Source organism: Balaenoptera physalus, assembly GCF_965194825.1.
Source record: "Balaenoptera physalus genome assembly, chromosome: 8".
NCBI lineage: Eukaryota > Metazoa > Chordata > Mammalia > Artiodactyla > Balaenopteridae > Balaenoptera > Balaenoptera physalus.
Genome location: NC_138887.1, coordinates 12,661,404 through 12,675,320, shown reverse-complemented (window position 1 = coordinate 12,675,320; position 13,917 = coordinate 12,661,404). Strand labels below are relative to the sequence as shown.

Genomic DNA, 13,917 nt, shown 5'->3' with positions numbered 1-13,917 from the left:
TAGGCAATGCACATCATAGAGTATTATGCAGCAGTTAGAAATACCCATAGCAACACAGAAGGATCACGAAAGAGCACGGAGAAGTAAAAGAACGAGAATGAAATCTATCACAGTATTCATTTAAATACGTTTATGTGTGTGCATAAAAACAATACATATTTTCCAAGAATAATTATTAATAAAAAGATACAAACTTAGTATATTAGAATGTTTTCCTATGGGAAGAGGAGACTAGGAATGGGGATTGCGAATAAAGGGGAAAATAAATATAATTCAGGGACTATCCATGAAGCAGTGATTATAATTTGTGATAATAAATGAGTATTATGTTTAATTCAACCCTCTACAGCAGAAATACCAAAAATCATGGGGATTCAAGGCAGTAAAAGGTCAGAACTTGAAGAGTTCAGGAAATATTTCATGAGGAAGTGGCATTTGATCTGTGTCTCGAAGGATGGGTAAATTTGGACAGAGATTGGAAAAGATGGGATGCTGGTACAGGTAGTACATATTGGGATGTATGATGAGAGCCTTCCAGGGAAAAGGATCAGGACCGGCAAATGCTTGGCAATACAGTGACGGGGGCCAAGGGTTCAGTGAGGAGAGAGGGGTTCACTTTGATTGGAACGTAGGGTACAGGTACGGCAATGCAATAATCGCTAACGTGTAGGACTAAGTGTGAGGCTGTTTGCTGAGTCCTTTATGCATCTTTCCTAATTAATCCTCACAATGGCCATATCACATCTATAATCTACTCATCACCACCACCACCACCACCACCACCACCACCACCACCACCACCACCACCATCATCTTCATCATCATCATCATCATCATCATCATCATCTTTACAGATGGGGAAACCATGTCTTAAAGAGGTAAGTAACCTTCCAGCCACACATCCTGTAAGTGCTGGTCATGACGAAAAGCCAGTTATATTTGACCCCAAAGCCTGTGCTCTTAACCCGTATGCTAGACTTCCTTTCATGGCCATGCTCTCTATTCCTCTGTCGGGGTAGATGCAGAGGGGCCTGGGTAGTGAAGTGGTTAAAGTAGTCCAAACTCAGCCCTATGCTATGTATGGCTTTAATTATCCCTTACTGCTGATTAGTTTGATAGCAAAAGGATGTTCGAGAAGGAAGCTGCCCGTATTTTTTATAAAGGGCTTTCTGCTCATGTGTCTCTCATTGAAACGATGGCGGGGCCAGTGCCAACATCAAGCTACGTCAGGAGAGAACATTTAGAAGCGCGTTGCTAACCCTGTTAGAGCTATGCCTTCTGAAATCCCTCCAAGTAACAAATGGGTAAGAACAGAAGGGGCAAAACGGCCTTTCAACTACAAAGACAGAGGGTTAGGCTACAGAGAACCCTATTTATCATGCTGCCTTGATACTGTTAAACTCCAGACTTCAATGCAGTTAAAGATGGGAGAAATGGCCACATCTATAAGACAGGGTTCCTTGCTTTAGCTTACTGAACTGGAATATAGGACATCTCATTCTGGTCGATACAGGGATATATTTGGTTTGTTGGAAATGAATAGCCAGGCCAATGACTATGACTGTTCCCACATTTTGGAAAGTGACATTTGCAGCATGAGAAACCGTTACGTATAGAAGTCCACCCACAGAAAACAAAAGCCAAAATGTTTAGAAGGGGCTTTTAGTGATAGCCTATGAGACCTGAAGTTTCAAAAGGTCTGTTTTTCATGTATGCCTTCCTCTTTCTTGCACCTCTCCCCATTTCTCAAATTCTTCCTTTGCTATTTACACATCACAACATCTGGGATTGGGCTTCCAGCACCTGCTACAGGAAGCAGAATTTTCCTGCTAAAACATGCTCTTAAATGGTAAAATTTAAATTAATATTTTTTATTTAGTTCAAAAAGAGTATGTTTTAAAATCTGGTTCTAAACAGACATGCAGCTTAAGAAACAAGAACAACAAAATAATTATAACAGAAGAGATACCCAAACCTGAAGATCTTTATAAAAGAATAAAACAAACGGAGAACTCCACACACAGACTGAAAACAGACTTCATAGTTTAGACCTGGAAGACTCTGCAGTACATCTGTTTAACATCTCGCAGTTTGAAGAACTCTGCCTTGAAAAACCTTCTGTACCAATGACACACAGAATAAAAGGTTATGTTATGACTTTCAGATGGAAACCTGCAAAAGTTTATCTGCTGGACTAAACCATTAACCCTTACTATTTCTGATTCCAACTGTTACAAAGATTTCTCATGTGTGAATTATAATTAACGTTTTAAGTTTACATCGGAAACAACAGAAAGAATTTTTAGTTGGAGAGAGAGAACGTGCTGTGGAATGAATTGAATGTTTGAGTTGTGATGTCCAAATGGAACTAAAATCCCCCCAATCGGGATTTTATGGAGTGCATTGGAATAATAAGCGTATATGCTTATATATTGGATTGGGAACAAAAGCACCCTATTTGAAATAGGGACATGTTACAAAACCTCCATCCATGGCGACATTCATTGAAAGTTTTGTTGAAAGAACAGGATTCTGTTTTCTTCCAAGTTTGGGAGCAGAAAAATGCCCTTGCATTGATGTGGCAAAAATCAACCTGGGTAAGGAGGTGCTGTCATTTGGAATAAAGTAGTAGAAAAATTGGAAATCCCTTTTGTGATCAGTTTGCTACCAGAATTGTATTGTCTTTGCTTACAATTTACTTGGCTCTTGGGGGTAGAAATAAAAAAGAGCAGCTTGTACACATACCGGCTTCTCCAGTGTTTAGCTATCATGTGGATGTGCATTTCCTTTATCAGCAGGAAGGAGGTATTTGCTGCTTCTCCTTCCACACCGGGGGCTCACTGCCAGCCTCTTGCCTCTGTGCCCGCAGCATCCAGCAGACACATCTCTGAAATGCTATTTGAAGCTCACTGTGCAGCAAGTGTGCGTGTGTGAGCGAAGGAGAGATATCATTTCCTTCAGAGACACACTCAGCCTCGAACACAGACGAAGCAAGAATCTGCTATGCAAGGGGCTTGCTGCAAGCGATTTTTCCATGTGCATTTTATTATGCTGAAGCTGACCATGGTGACAAGTTACACATTAAATAACTATCTGTCTTTTCTGAAACTTCACATTCTCTTCTCTTTGTAGCGAAAGTGACGTAATACTCTATGGCTTGTATAAACAATATCATTTAATTAGAGGGTGTCGTTTTCCCTTGCATACCATGAAAGCTGCATTCTCCTCGCTTGGATGCACCATGGACTTGGTCACATGGTGATTACCTGTGCTCTTGGGGACAGTGAGGTGCATATACTGACACCGTTGGTAGCCAGAAGTTTTCACTGGGGAAATAACTTTAGTATACTGTTATTAATTTGGTTTAGAAAATAGCTACAGAGTGCTCAGACGAATAAGATGTAGCAGAACACATGGTCTTCGTTATTCAATAACTATCCCTCTGCAAAGGAAACATGGTCTATTTCCCATTTGAGAAGGAGCTTACAACAAACTAGTAAATACGGGAAAAGGGCTACACATGTACTATAATTTTATTGAATTGTTCTCCTCAGGCGCTTATAGAGCCCTGCCCCACTCCACACACTCACACAGCAGGTCCACATAGATGTATTCCCAGCTGGTATTAGCATAATCATTACCACATTATAAACAAGCTGGTGGAAAAATAGCCTGAGAGATTTAGATGGCTTGTTTTATAAATGAAGGCAGGTGGGGATGGAGAACCAGAGAGTTTTGGAAGGAATTCTCCTTTTTCTCCCTCTTCAGAAATAATAGGTTAGAGCACATAAACCTCAATTAATAGCATGGAATGAGGAGGTAGAGTTGAAAGGAGTCATGACGTATTCAGTATTCCTGGATAAAAGTCAGGGAAAGGTTCACCACGGAGCCCCTCCCCTGGAAGGAGTCCTCATTAGATGATGGAAATGTTGAGCCTCTCTTTTTTCTTTTCTATTAAATCACAAGTAGAATACTTTTCTTCTGGTTTAATATAGTTCCTGTTGGTCAGGATCTCTGGCTCTTTCTTCCTTTCTCTATTGTACTTTTTCCTGGAGTTGACTAGATGAGAAATCCGGACTTAATAGCTAATTCCAAGTTTACTGCCAAGACCAGAAATAAAATATGATGTAAAATATGGCCTTACCTGAAAGCTTCAGGACATTAAATGCTGTTAGATCCAGGTTTAGTTGTAAAAAAAAAAAAAAAAAAAAAACACCCAAGACAAAGGAAGGAAAAGGACTTTATGAAAGGAAGGACTGGTCCATTTGTCCAGGTTCTAAGAGATCAGGCAACAGGCTGAAAAGAGATTTAGTGTGCCGTCCTTTTTTCCATCTTTCTTTTTTTCTGTTGATTTTTCCAGGCATATGGAGAATAACTAAGTAGTATGCTAGCCACAGAAGAACCATGGGTGTGTTCTTTCAAACTTCTGACTCAGGAAATACCCAGAAAACTGTATGATTTAGATGAAGGTGGTATTGGTGAATGTGGGTGAGACAGTACACTCTCTGTGGGTTTATTACTTCTTCTGTGGCCTAGTGATTTGTTTGTAAGATTGTCCTAATTTGATCAGATAGGCTTAACCATGAGTATCTATAAAATTCATAGATAAAATTTTATATGTAAGAATTTTGTATAATCTTATTTTATATATAAGATTCATATATAATGTGGATCACATGAATTTCAACATCCGAGGAAGTTAATCTTCAGATACAGTACTCAAGTGCTTCTCAACTTTGACATGAGATTTCTACTTGGAATAAAGTTAAGGCTTTTTCCTCCTAGGCTAGCTTAGACTTAGTTATAGGAGGCCATTAAGCAGAGCAGACCTATGGGAAGGGAATGCACACATATCAAACTGGCATGACTGTCTGGTCTACTGGAACCTCACCTAATGCTTGTACAATAACTTCAAATTGCATCAAGTCCTAAAGTGACTTAATGTTTCATTATAAATAAATTATCTGATATGAAATGTGTTATTCCTCTAAATTGGCTTTTTCCATGATTCAGAAAGAGGATTGGATTAAAACAGGCCTGTTTCAAAGTAATGTGCCCATTTTTCCATTATATGTTTGCAAAGTTAATAAAGTAATTGATATTGCAAAGACTTTGCCAAAAGGCAGGGCATTTCCAGGCCTTACAATTAAACCGTGATGTCCAAAAGAGCTTGCTTAATGTATTATTTATTGAGCACTGATGGACTATTCAGTATAGTATAAGAACAAAGTTAAGCCAGTGTATTCACGGTTTGAATAAAAGCATCTAAATATTGTTTCCTATCATAATAGAATCTTAGATTTATAGAACAGAAAAGGACCCTGGAGGATTTCTGGTGTAAACAAATCACTTTTATAGATGGCGAGAATCAGAGTCTTAGAGAGGGGAAGTGACTTACTTACTCCAGGGCATAATAGCCCAGCTAGAATTAGAACTCAGTCCTATTGATTCTCTGAGCACCAGAAGCTTCCCTTTCTCACTGGCTTCATCCCTGGCCGTCTTCCATCCTCTCATCGTTTTTACCCATTTTCTGAACCATCTTTCCACCTGGATTCTTAGCCTCTGGCCTTCCCCAACTCTAGTCCATCCTTCACACAACTGTAAGATTAACCTTCTTTAAGCATATTTAAAAATTAAATATCCCTTATCTGCATTATTCAGGGTTCTCCAGAGAAACAGAACCAGTAGGAGATAGACAGATGGATATAAATAAATAAATAAACACATAAATAAAATAAGGAATTGACCCACATAATTATGGAGGCTGAGAAATCCCAAGGGCTGCAGTTGGCAAGCTGGAGACCCAAGAAGTCCAGTCATGTAGTTCCAGCCTGAGTCTGAAGGCCTGAGAATCAGGAGAGACAATAGTGTAAGTTCTAGTCTGAGGGCAAGAGAAGACCAAGGTCTCAGCTCAAACTGTCAGGCAGGCAAAGTTCCCACCTGCTTACCCTTTTTGTTTTATTCAAGTCTCAATTGGTTGGATGAGGGCCACCCACATTAAGGAGAGCAATCTGCTTTATTCAGTCTATGGATTCAAATGTTAACATCATCCGAAAACTTCTTCACAGACATGCTCAGATTAATGTTTGAACAAATATTTGGGCACCTCGTGGCCCAGTCAAGTTGACACGTAAAGTTAACTATCTTACCTTCCTTAAGAAGTTAAAATGGCTGTCTTCTTTTTTTCTTTTTAGAAGAGCATTTTATTCATTTCAGAACTTTCTCATGGACTTTAATCTTTTTAGATCTTCTCTTGGACACAGAAAGAGGAGGGAATGCTGACTTTGAGTGCCAGATTGCTCTGAGGTACTAAGAAACCCTTTTGGTGTTTATTTTTCTTATTATAAAAGAAATACATGTTTACCATAAAAATGCAGATAATAGAGATAAACAAAAGAAGGAAATAAATATTTTCCTTAATTCAAGGATCAGAGGTAACCTCTTTTATAGCTTTTTAGGCTTTCATGTGTGTAATCAGCTTTATAAAATGTTATATATAATGCTTATTCTGATACATCATCATTTTCCATTCACATACACATCTACCTATGAAAGGGTTATTTTAAATTATTTCATAGTACAGTTGACCCTTGAAAAACACCAGTTTGAACCGCACGAGTCCACTTATATGTAAATTTTTTTCAATAAATATGTACTACAGTACTAAACAATCCGTGGTTAGTTGAATCCGTGGACGTGGAACCTCAGGCATTGAGGGCCAACTGTAATGTTATATGTGGATTTTACATTGTGGGTGGGCTGGTGCCCCCGACCCTCGAGTTGTTGAAGGGTCAACTCTGTTTGTTTTATGGATGTCCGATAATTTGTTAAGTAATTCAGCCCCTGGATACCAAGATTATTTCCATTTTATGCCGAGATTCAACTTTGCACATGCAACTTTGTGCACATGTGTAATTATTCTTTTAGAAAAAACTCTTACAGGTGAATTTTTTCTTTAACATCTTTATTGGAGTATAATTGCTTTACAGTGGTGTGTTAGTTTCTGCTTTATAACATAGTGAATCAGTTATACATATATGTATATCCCCATATCTCTTACCTCTGGCGTCTCCCTCCCTCCCACCCTCCCTATCCCACCCCTCTAGGTGGTCACAAAGCACCGAGCTGATCTCCCTGTGCTATGTGGCTGCTTCCCACTAGCTATCTATTTTACATTTGGTAGTGTATATATGTCCATGCCACTCACTCACGTTGTCCAAGCTTACCCTTCCCCCTCCCCATATCCTCAAGTCCATTCTCTAGTAGTTCTGCATCTTTATTCCCGTCTTACTCCTAGGTTCTTGGTGACCATTTTTTTTTTTTTTTTTTTTTAGATTCCATATATATGTGTGACCATATGGTATTTGTTTTTCTTTTTCTGCTTACTTCACTCTGTCTGACAGACTCTAGGTCCATCGACCTCACTACAAATAACTCAATTTCGTTTCTTTTTATGGCTGAGTAATATTCTATTGTATATATGTGCCACATCTTCTTTATCCATTCATCTGTTGATGGACACTTAGGTTGCTTCCATGTCCTGGCTATTGTAAATAGAGCTGCAATGAACATTGTGGTACATGACTCTTTTTGAATTATGGTTTTCTCAGGGTATATGCCCAGTAGTGGGATTGCTGGGTCATATGGTAGTTCTATTTTGAGTTTTTTAAGGAACCTCCATACTGTTCTCTGTAGTGGCTGTATTAATTTACATTCCCACCAAGAGTGCAAGAGGGTTCCCTTTTCTCCACACCCTCTCCAGCATTTATTGTTTGTAGATTTTTTGATGAGGCCATTCTGACTGGTGTGAGATGATATCTCACTGTAGTTTTGATTTGCATTTCTCTAGTGATTAATGATGTTGAGCATTATTTCATGTGTTTGTTGGCAATCTGTATATCTTCTTTGGAGAAATGTCTATTTAGGTCTTCTGCCCATTTTTGGATTGAGTTGTTTGTTTTTTTGATATTGAGCTGCATGAGCTGCTTGTAAATTTTGCAGATTAATCCTTTGTCAGTTGCTTCATTTGCAAATATTTTCTCCCAATCTGAGGGTTGTCTTTTCGTCTTGTTTATGGTTTCCTTTGCTGTGCAAAAGCTTTTAAGTTTCATTAGGTCCCATTTGTTTATTTTTGTTTTTATTTCCATTTCTCTAGGAGGTGGGTCAAAAAGGATCGTGCTGTGATTTATGTCATAGAGTGTTCTGCCTATTCCTCTAAGAGTTTGATAGTGTCTGGCCTTACATTTAGGTCTTTAATCCATTTTTAGTTTATTTTTGTGTATGGTGTTGGGGAGTGTTCTAATTTCATTCTTTTACATGTTGCTGTCCAGTGTTCCCAGCACCACTTATTGAAGAGGCTGTCTTTTCTCCATTGTATATTCTTGCCTCCTTTATCAAAGATAAGGTGACCATATGTGCGTGGGTTTATTTCTGGGCTTTCTATCCTGTTCCATTGATCTATATTTCTGTTTTTGTGCCAGTACCATATTGTCTTGATTACTGTAGCTCTGTAGTATAGTCTGAAGTCAGGCTGCCTGATTCCTCCAGCTCCGTTTTTCTTTCTCAAGATTGCTTTGGCTATTCGGGGTCTTTTGTGTTTCCATACAAATTGTGAAATTTTTTGTTCTAATTCTGTGAAAAATGCCAGTGGTAGTTTGATAGGGATTGCATTGAATCTGTAGTTTGCTTTGGGTAGTAGAGTCATTTTCACAATGTTGATTCTTCCAATCCAAGAATATTGTATATCTCTCCATCTATTTGTATCATCTTTAATTTCTTTCATCAGTGTCTTATAATTTTCTGCATAGAGGTCTTTTGTCTCCTAAGGTAGGTTTATTCCTAGATATTTTATTCTTTTTGTTGCAATGGTAAATGGGAGTGTTTTCTTAATTTCACTTTCAGATTTTTCATCGTTAGTGTATAGGGATGCAAGAGATTTCTGTGCATTAATTTTGTATCCTTACAGGTGAATTTTAATTTTCTTTATCCTACTAACTCTGAACTCTTTTGCCTCATTTTCACCTTCTAATCCTAACTATGATTTCTACACCTTTCTAAAACAAATCTAATTCATTGACCTCAGTTTTATATTGCCTTGTATTCTTTTCTTTTTTCACGTGTGAATTTTAGTCCTCCAAATTAGGTATCAGCTTCTTGAAGGGAAGAATCGTATTTTATATATTTGTGTACATATAAGCAAATATATAGTAATTGATTTGAGTTGTTAGTAAATTTATTGTGGATTGTTAGACTATTTTCAGTTCCATAGTCTAAAACCTAAAGAAATTATCTTATATAGTTTTTATCAGCTTTGAAAATTTGATAGCTCACAAGACAATTTAAATGTAAATAGTAAGGTTCTCAATCCTTCTATCAACTGACACATGTTATTGAGCGCTTTGGGTAGATTATTGCAATGGTTATGTTTGAAAGTGCAGTGAAACCCAAGAGACACTATTTCTACATGTAAACATATAGCTAACAATCCAGGTTATATACAGTAGATACAGAATTATTTGGGGCACTCTTGTGCTTGCCCTGGTATGATGTTCTGTGAGAAAATCGTTCCATTTAATTAATGACATGGATGTGGCCCTTTGTAAATAAGACATTCACTGTCATTTTATTGTTTGGGCTTTTACTCGATATTTGGTCTGATCTAGACTTTCTATAGACTTGATTAATGAATTATGGATAGAAAATATTGCGTTCTAAAAATAGAGCACTTTTTTGTAATAACTAAGGATATACCCTAATAAACCTTGGAGTGATCTCTAAATTTAAATTGAGTATGAAAGTAGAGCAAGCGTTAAAGAAATGCAAGCACCTGGCTGAAATTTTGTTTAGGAGAAAAATGTAAAGATCATCATTCGTGTACTTCTGCCTAAGGAGTTTATCATCCAGCTAGAAGTTTGGACACACACAACTCTCTAGTATGTCAGTTTCCTGTGGTGATGTAATTAGCCATTAATGTAATGTTATTCAAAGATATAGGCAAGAACAATTATTGTGACTAAGTACTGAGGAAAGATTCATTGAGGAAAAGACATTTAAGCAGGACCTTGAAAGGTAGGATTTTGGTGTGTGAGTTGTGGGAAGTGAATTATAAGTGTGTAGATGGGATGAAGGGGCAGTGTGAACATCTGAAAATACATATTTGTTCTTGCAATGTTGAAGAGTCTAGTTTAGTGTAAAAAAAAAAAAAAAGGATGACAGAGGAGGAAAGTGGTAGAAGATAAAACTGGAAAAGTAGATTGCAGTCTGATTCTGAGGAATGTTCAGTGCCACCCTAAGTAGCTCAGAATTCATTCTATAGGTATTGCAGGCAATGAGGAGAGGATTTTAAGCAGGGGATGGCATAATTGGGTTTCTCTTAGGATAACTACTCTGACTTTGTCCCAGAAGATAGACTGCAAGGACTAGACACTTGAGGTGAGAGAACAGTTGAGAGTCTTTACAAACAATAGTTTAGGGTGACTACCCACAGTCATAAATTGAAAAGACAACCTACAGAATGGGAAAAAAATTTCCAAACCATATATTTGATAAGGGGTTAATATCCAAAATAAATAAAAAGCTCATACAACTGGATAGCAAAACCCCCCAAATAATCCAATTAAAAATGCTCACAGGACCTGAATAGACATTTTCCCAAAGAATATATACAAATGGCCAACAGGTACATGAAAAGATGCTCAACATCACTACTCATGAGGGAAATGCAGCTTAAAACCACAATGAGATATCTCTTCACACCTGTTAGAATGGCCATCAACAAAAAGACAAGAGATAACAAATGCTCGTATGAATATGGATAAAAGGGAACCCTTGTGCACTGCTGGTGAGACTGTAAATTGGTGCAGCCACTGTGAAAAACAGTATGGAGGATCCTCAAAAAATTAAAAATATAGAACTACCATACGATCCAGCAGTTCTACTTATGGGAATATATCCAAAGGAAACAAAAATACTAACTTGAAAAGATATATGCACCCCCATGTTCATAGCAGCGTTATTTATAATAGCTAAGACATGGAAACAACCTAAGTGTCCATTAATGGATAAATGGATAAAGAAGTTCTGAGATGTATATATAATATATATACGATTGAATATTATTCAGTCATAAAAAATAAGGAACTCCTACCATTTGTGACAACATGGATGGACCTTGAAGGCATTATGCTAAGTGAAATGTCAGACAGAGATAGACAAGTACTATATGATCTCACTTATATGTGGAACCTAGAAAACAAAAACAATGCCAACAAACTCATAGAAAAGAGATCAGATTTGCGTTTACCAGAGGCAGGGCATGGAGGGGGGCACATTGAAGGAAGGTGGTTAAAGGTACAAACTTCTAGTTATAAGATACATAAGTACTAGGGATGTAATGTACAGTTTGATGACTGTAGTTTAACATTGCTTAATGATATATAAGAAAGTTGCCAAGAAAGTAGATCCTAACAGTTCTCATCACAAGGAAAAAATTTTCTTTTTACTGTATCTATACGAGATGATTGATGTTTACCAAACCTACTGTGGTCATCATTTCACAATATATGTAAGTCAAACCTTCGTGCCGTACACTTTAAACTATACAGTGATGTATGTCAATTATTTCTCAATAAAACTGGAAAAAATGGTTATCTATAATAGTGGCTCTATTGCCTGATGAAGGGACACTTTGAGTTTAAACTGTCCTGGATTTCATCTTTGACTTTGGGTCTTCCAGTAGTTTTATGGGATATCAATGTCTTACATCTTCTCTTCTGCTATTGGTTGCATCTCTTTTTATAAGAAGGGAGTATTTGTATGGTAGGTGTGGCTAATGGTACTAAGTATTCCTGATATCTAACAGTCTGGATTTCATCTTCTCTTAATACCTATCTTTTATGAGGTTGCGTTTGCTTTGGGGGACAAATTCTGCTCCATTCCACCTCTTCTACTCTTGGACAGGAAGGCAGGAGCAGAAGCAGATCCAGGCAAGAACTGTTTATTCCTGCTTGGAGAGAGGATGGCTATTGTGGCCCTCACACTGAGGCATTTGTTATAACAATATCCTAACAGTGGTCTTACCCTGAGACTAGTAACCAATAAAGATTCAGTTGAGAACCATGTAATCTTACGCTATGGAGAAAACATTAAATGTACTAAGTGATTATTTGAGCATTACAGATGAATACGCATATACTAACATCCTTCTCTTTGGCCCCCAACTGTAGCCACAAGAGTCGTTGTTCCTTTCCCGTTCCCTGTTACCCTCATGCTCTCTCTTGCTGTCCTGCATGGTGCTCTAGATGTTTTGCAAGGTTGCCCTACATTTCACCTTTTTTTCCTCAGGACCTATTTACTGTGTTACTAGAGCTCTCCTGATCTGGCTTGAAAGTCTCACTGGAGCATTTCCCTTCCTCTTGCTTTCTCTTGTACTCATTTGGCCTGTTTCCTTTTCTTGCCTCCCCTGCGCTTTTTTCCTCCCGTGGCAGCCTGCTCCATTTCATCAGGCTGCAGTGTCCTGTGTCTCTGCGGTGGCTTGCTGCCTGGAGGCCCTCGCTCCGCTGTCTCAGGCCCTCTGCATTCAAGCGAGCATGCTCTTTGGCTAATAGGCACTCCTAGGACCCCCTCCTGATTGTCCTCTTGGGCCACTTCTGTTTTTATGGATTACAACTTTCTTGCTCTCCTATTCCCCACAGCTTCTGCTGAATTTAAAGTCCTATTTATTTTCCCTCCAAATATTCGCTCTCTTTGGAGGGAAAGAATTGACTACTGGGCTGAATGCTACCAGGAATACTATCACCTGTGTAAACATACTCAACCTATACTCACGTATAACGTTAAAACATAGTTAAGTTTTCTCTCACAAGGTTTGTAAACAGAAAAATGGTTTCGTTCAATCACAAGGAAGTATACAATCTAAAATAGACAGAAAGAGGAGTAAATGTATATTGTGCTAGGTCATAATAAATGCTGACAGTTCAGACTGAAGTATATTCATTCATTCACTGAACGTACATGAATGGGATATTGTCTGTGCTAGGTTCTGTGGAGTCGAGGCAGCAGAAGACTTACTTTCTGTCCACAAGAAGTTAACGGTCTAGTTGGAGACACAAACATAAAGATGGGTGACTACAGTGGGACGGGATGAGTGCCTATAATACAGGCGCATACAAATAATCTTGAGAACACAGCTAAGAGAGTGAATACTTATGACCCAGCCCAGGAAGCTGCTGCGCTGCCGTGGTGCTCGTCAGCCAGCCTGACAATGGCAGAAAGACTGTTATTTCACAGGTCAGCGTCACCCCTGGTTTGCCAGCTGGGAGAGGCCACTTTCAGCTCACGTACATACTTTATCAGAGTCATTAAACTTGAGCTACAGGATCTTGGAGAGCTTTATCAAACATTCAGGATGCAGATTGTCTAGAGGCCAAAAGCATCTTTGAGGTGCTTGAGAATTGTTCTGGAGAGGTCATAGGTCACCGTTTCCCATGTCACAGGGACACTTTCCCTTCACAGCATGATAGCAAAGCCAGAACATCTGTTTCTATGTGACTATCCTGTGAGTACATTGAAGGGGACAGGCAGTGGTTTAGTGCAGCATGTGACTTGTAAGGAATTTCATATGGAGAGAATTCTACTCTGTGGTTCTGAAATTAGGGAAAAGAGGAAGTTACTTTTATTACTGTGGCATAAGAGGCCCCTTTGCCCAGGATTCCTCTTTCTTTTTCTAATTTGTAACCATTTCCTGACTGACGTTCATGTTGCATGCTTTCTCATAAGTTCCCCAATGCTCACATGGGTTAACGGCCAGGCCTGCACGCGGTGAGCCTGGAGCCTGGTCCCTACACCTGGGCTCACGCTGCGCATAGATCACGCGGGGCCTGGTGCCGGCCTGCCAGGCCAGATGGAACTGTTCAACCC

The 13,917-nt window shown here is 38.7% G+C and overlaps 1 protein-coding gene and 1 long non-coding RNA gene across 13 annotated transcripts in view; one reads left to right on the top strand and one right to left on the bottom strand.

Annotated features, from left to right (window-relative positions):
- Positions 1-13,917, bottom strand: part of LOC309666315 — a 667,877-nt gene that overhangs the window by 38,621 nt on the left and 615,339 nt on the right. The gene's annotated exons all lie outside the window — the stretch shown is intronic.
- Positions 1-13,917, top strand: part of SUGCT (succinyl-CoA:glutarate-CoA transferase) — a 789,655-nt gene that overhangs the window by 351,706 nt on the left and 424,032 nt on the right. Inside the window, exon 13 of one of the 12 annotated variants that reach the window (XM_082473562.1) lies at positions 6,246-7,098. The exons of the other annotated variants lie outside the window; for them this stretch is intronic. Coding sequence (XP_082329688.1) covers positions 6,246-6,305 — 60 coding nt within the window. The 3' untranslated portion in view covers positions 6,306-7,098. Of the gene's footprint in view, positions 1-6,245; positions 7,099-13,917 lie in introns of those variants that run through there. 12 annotated transcript variants of the gene reach the window in all.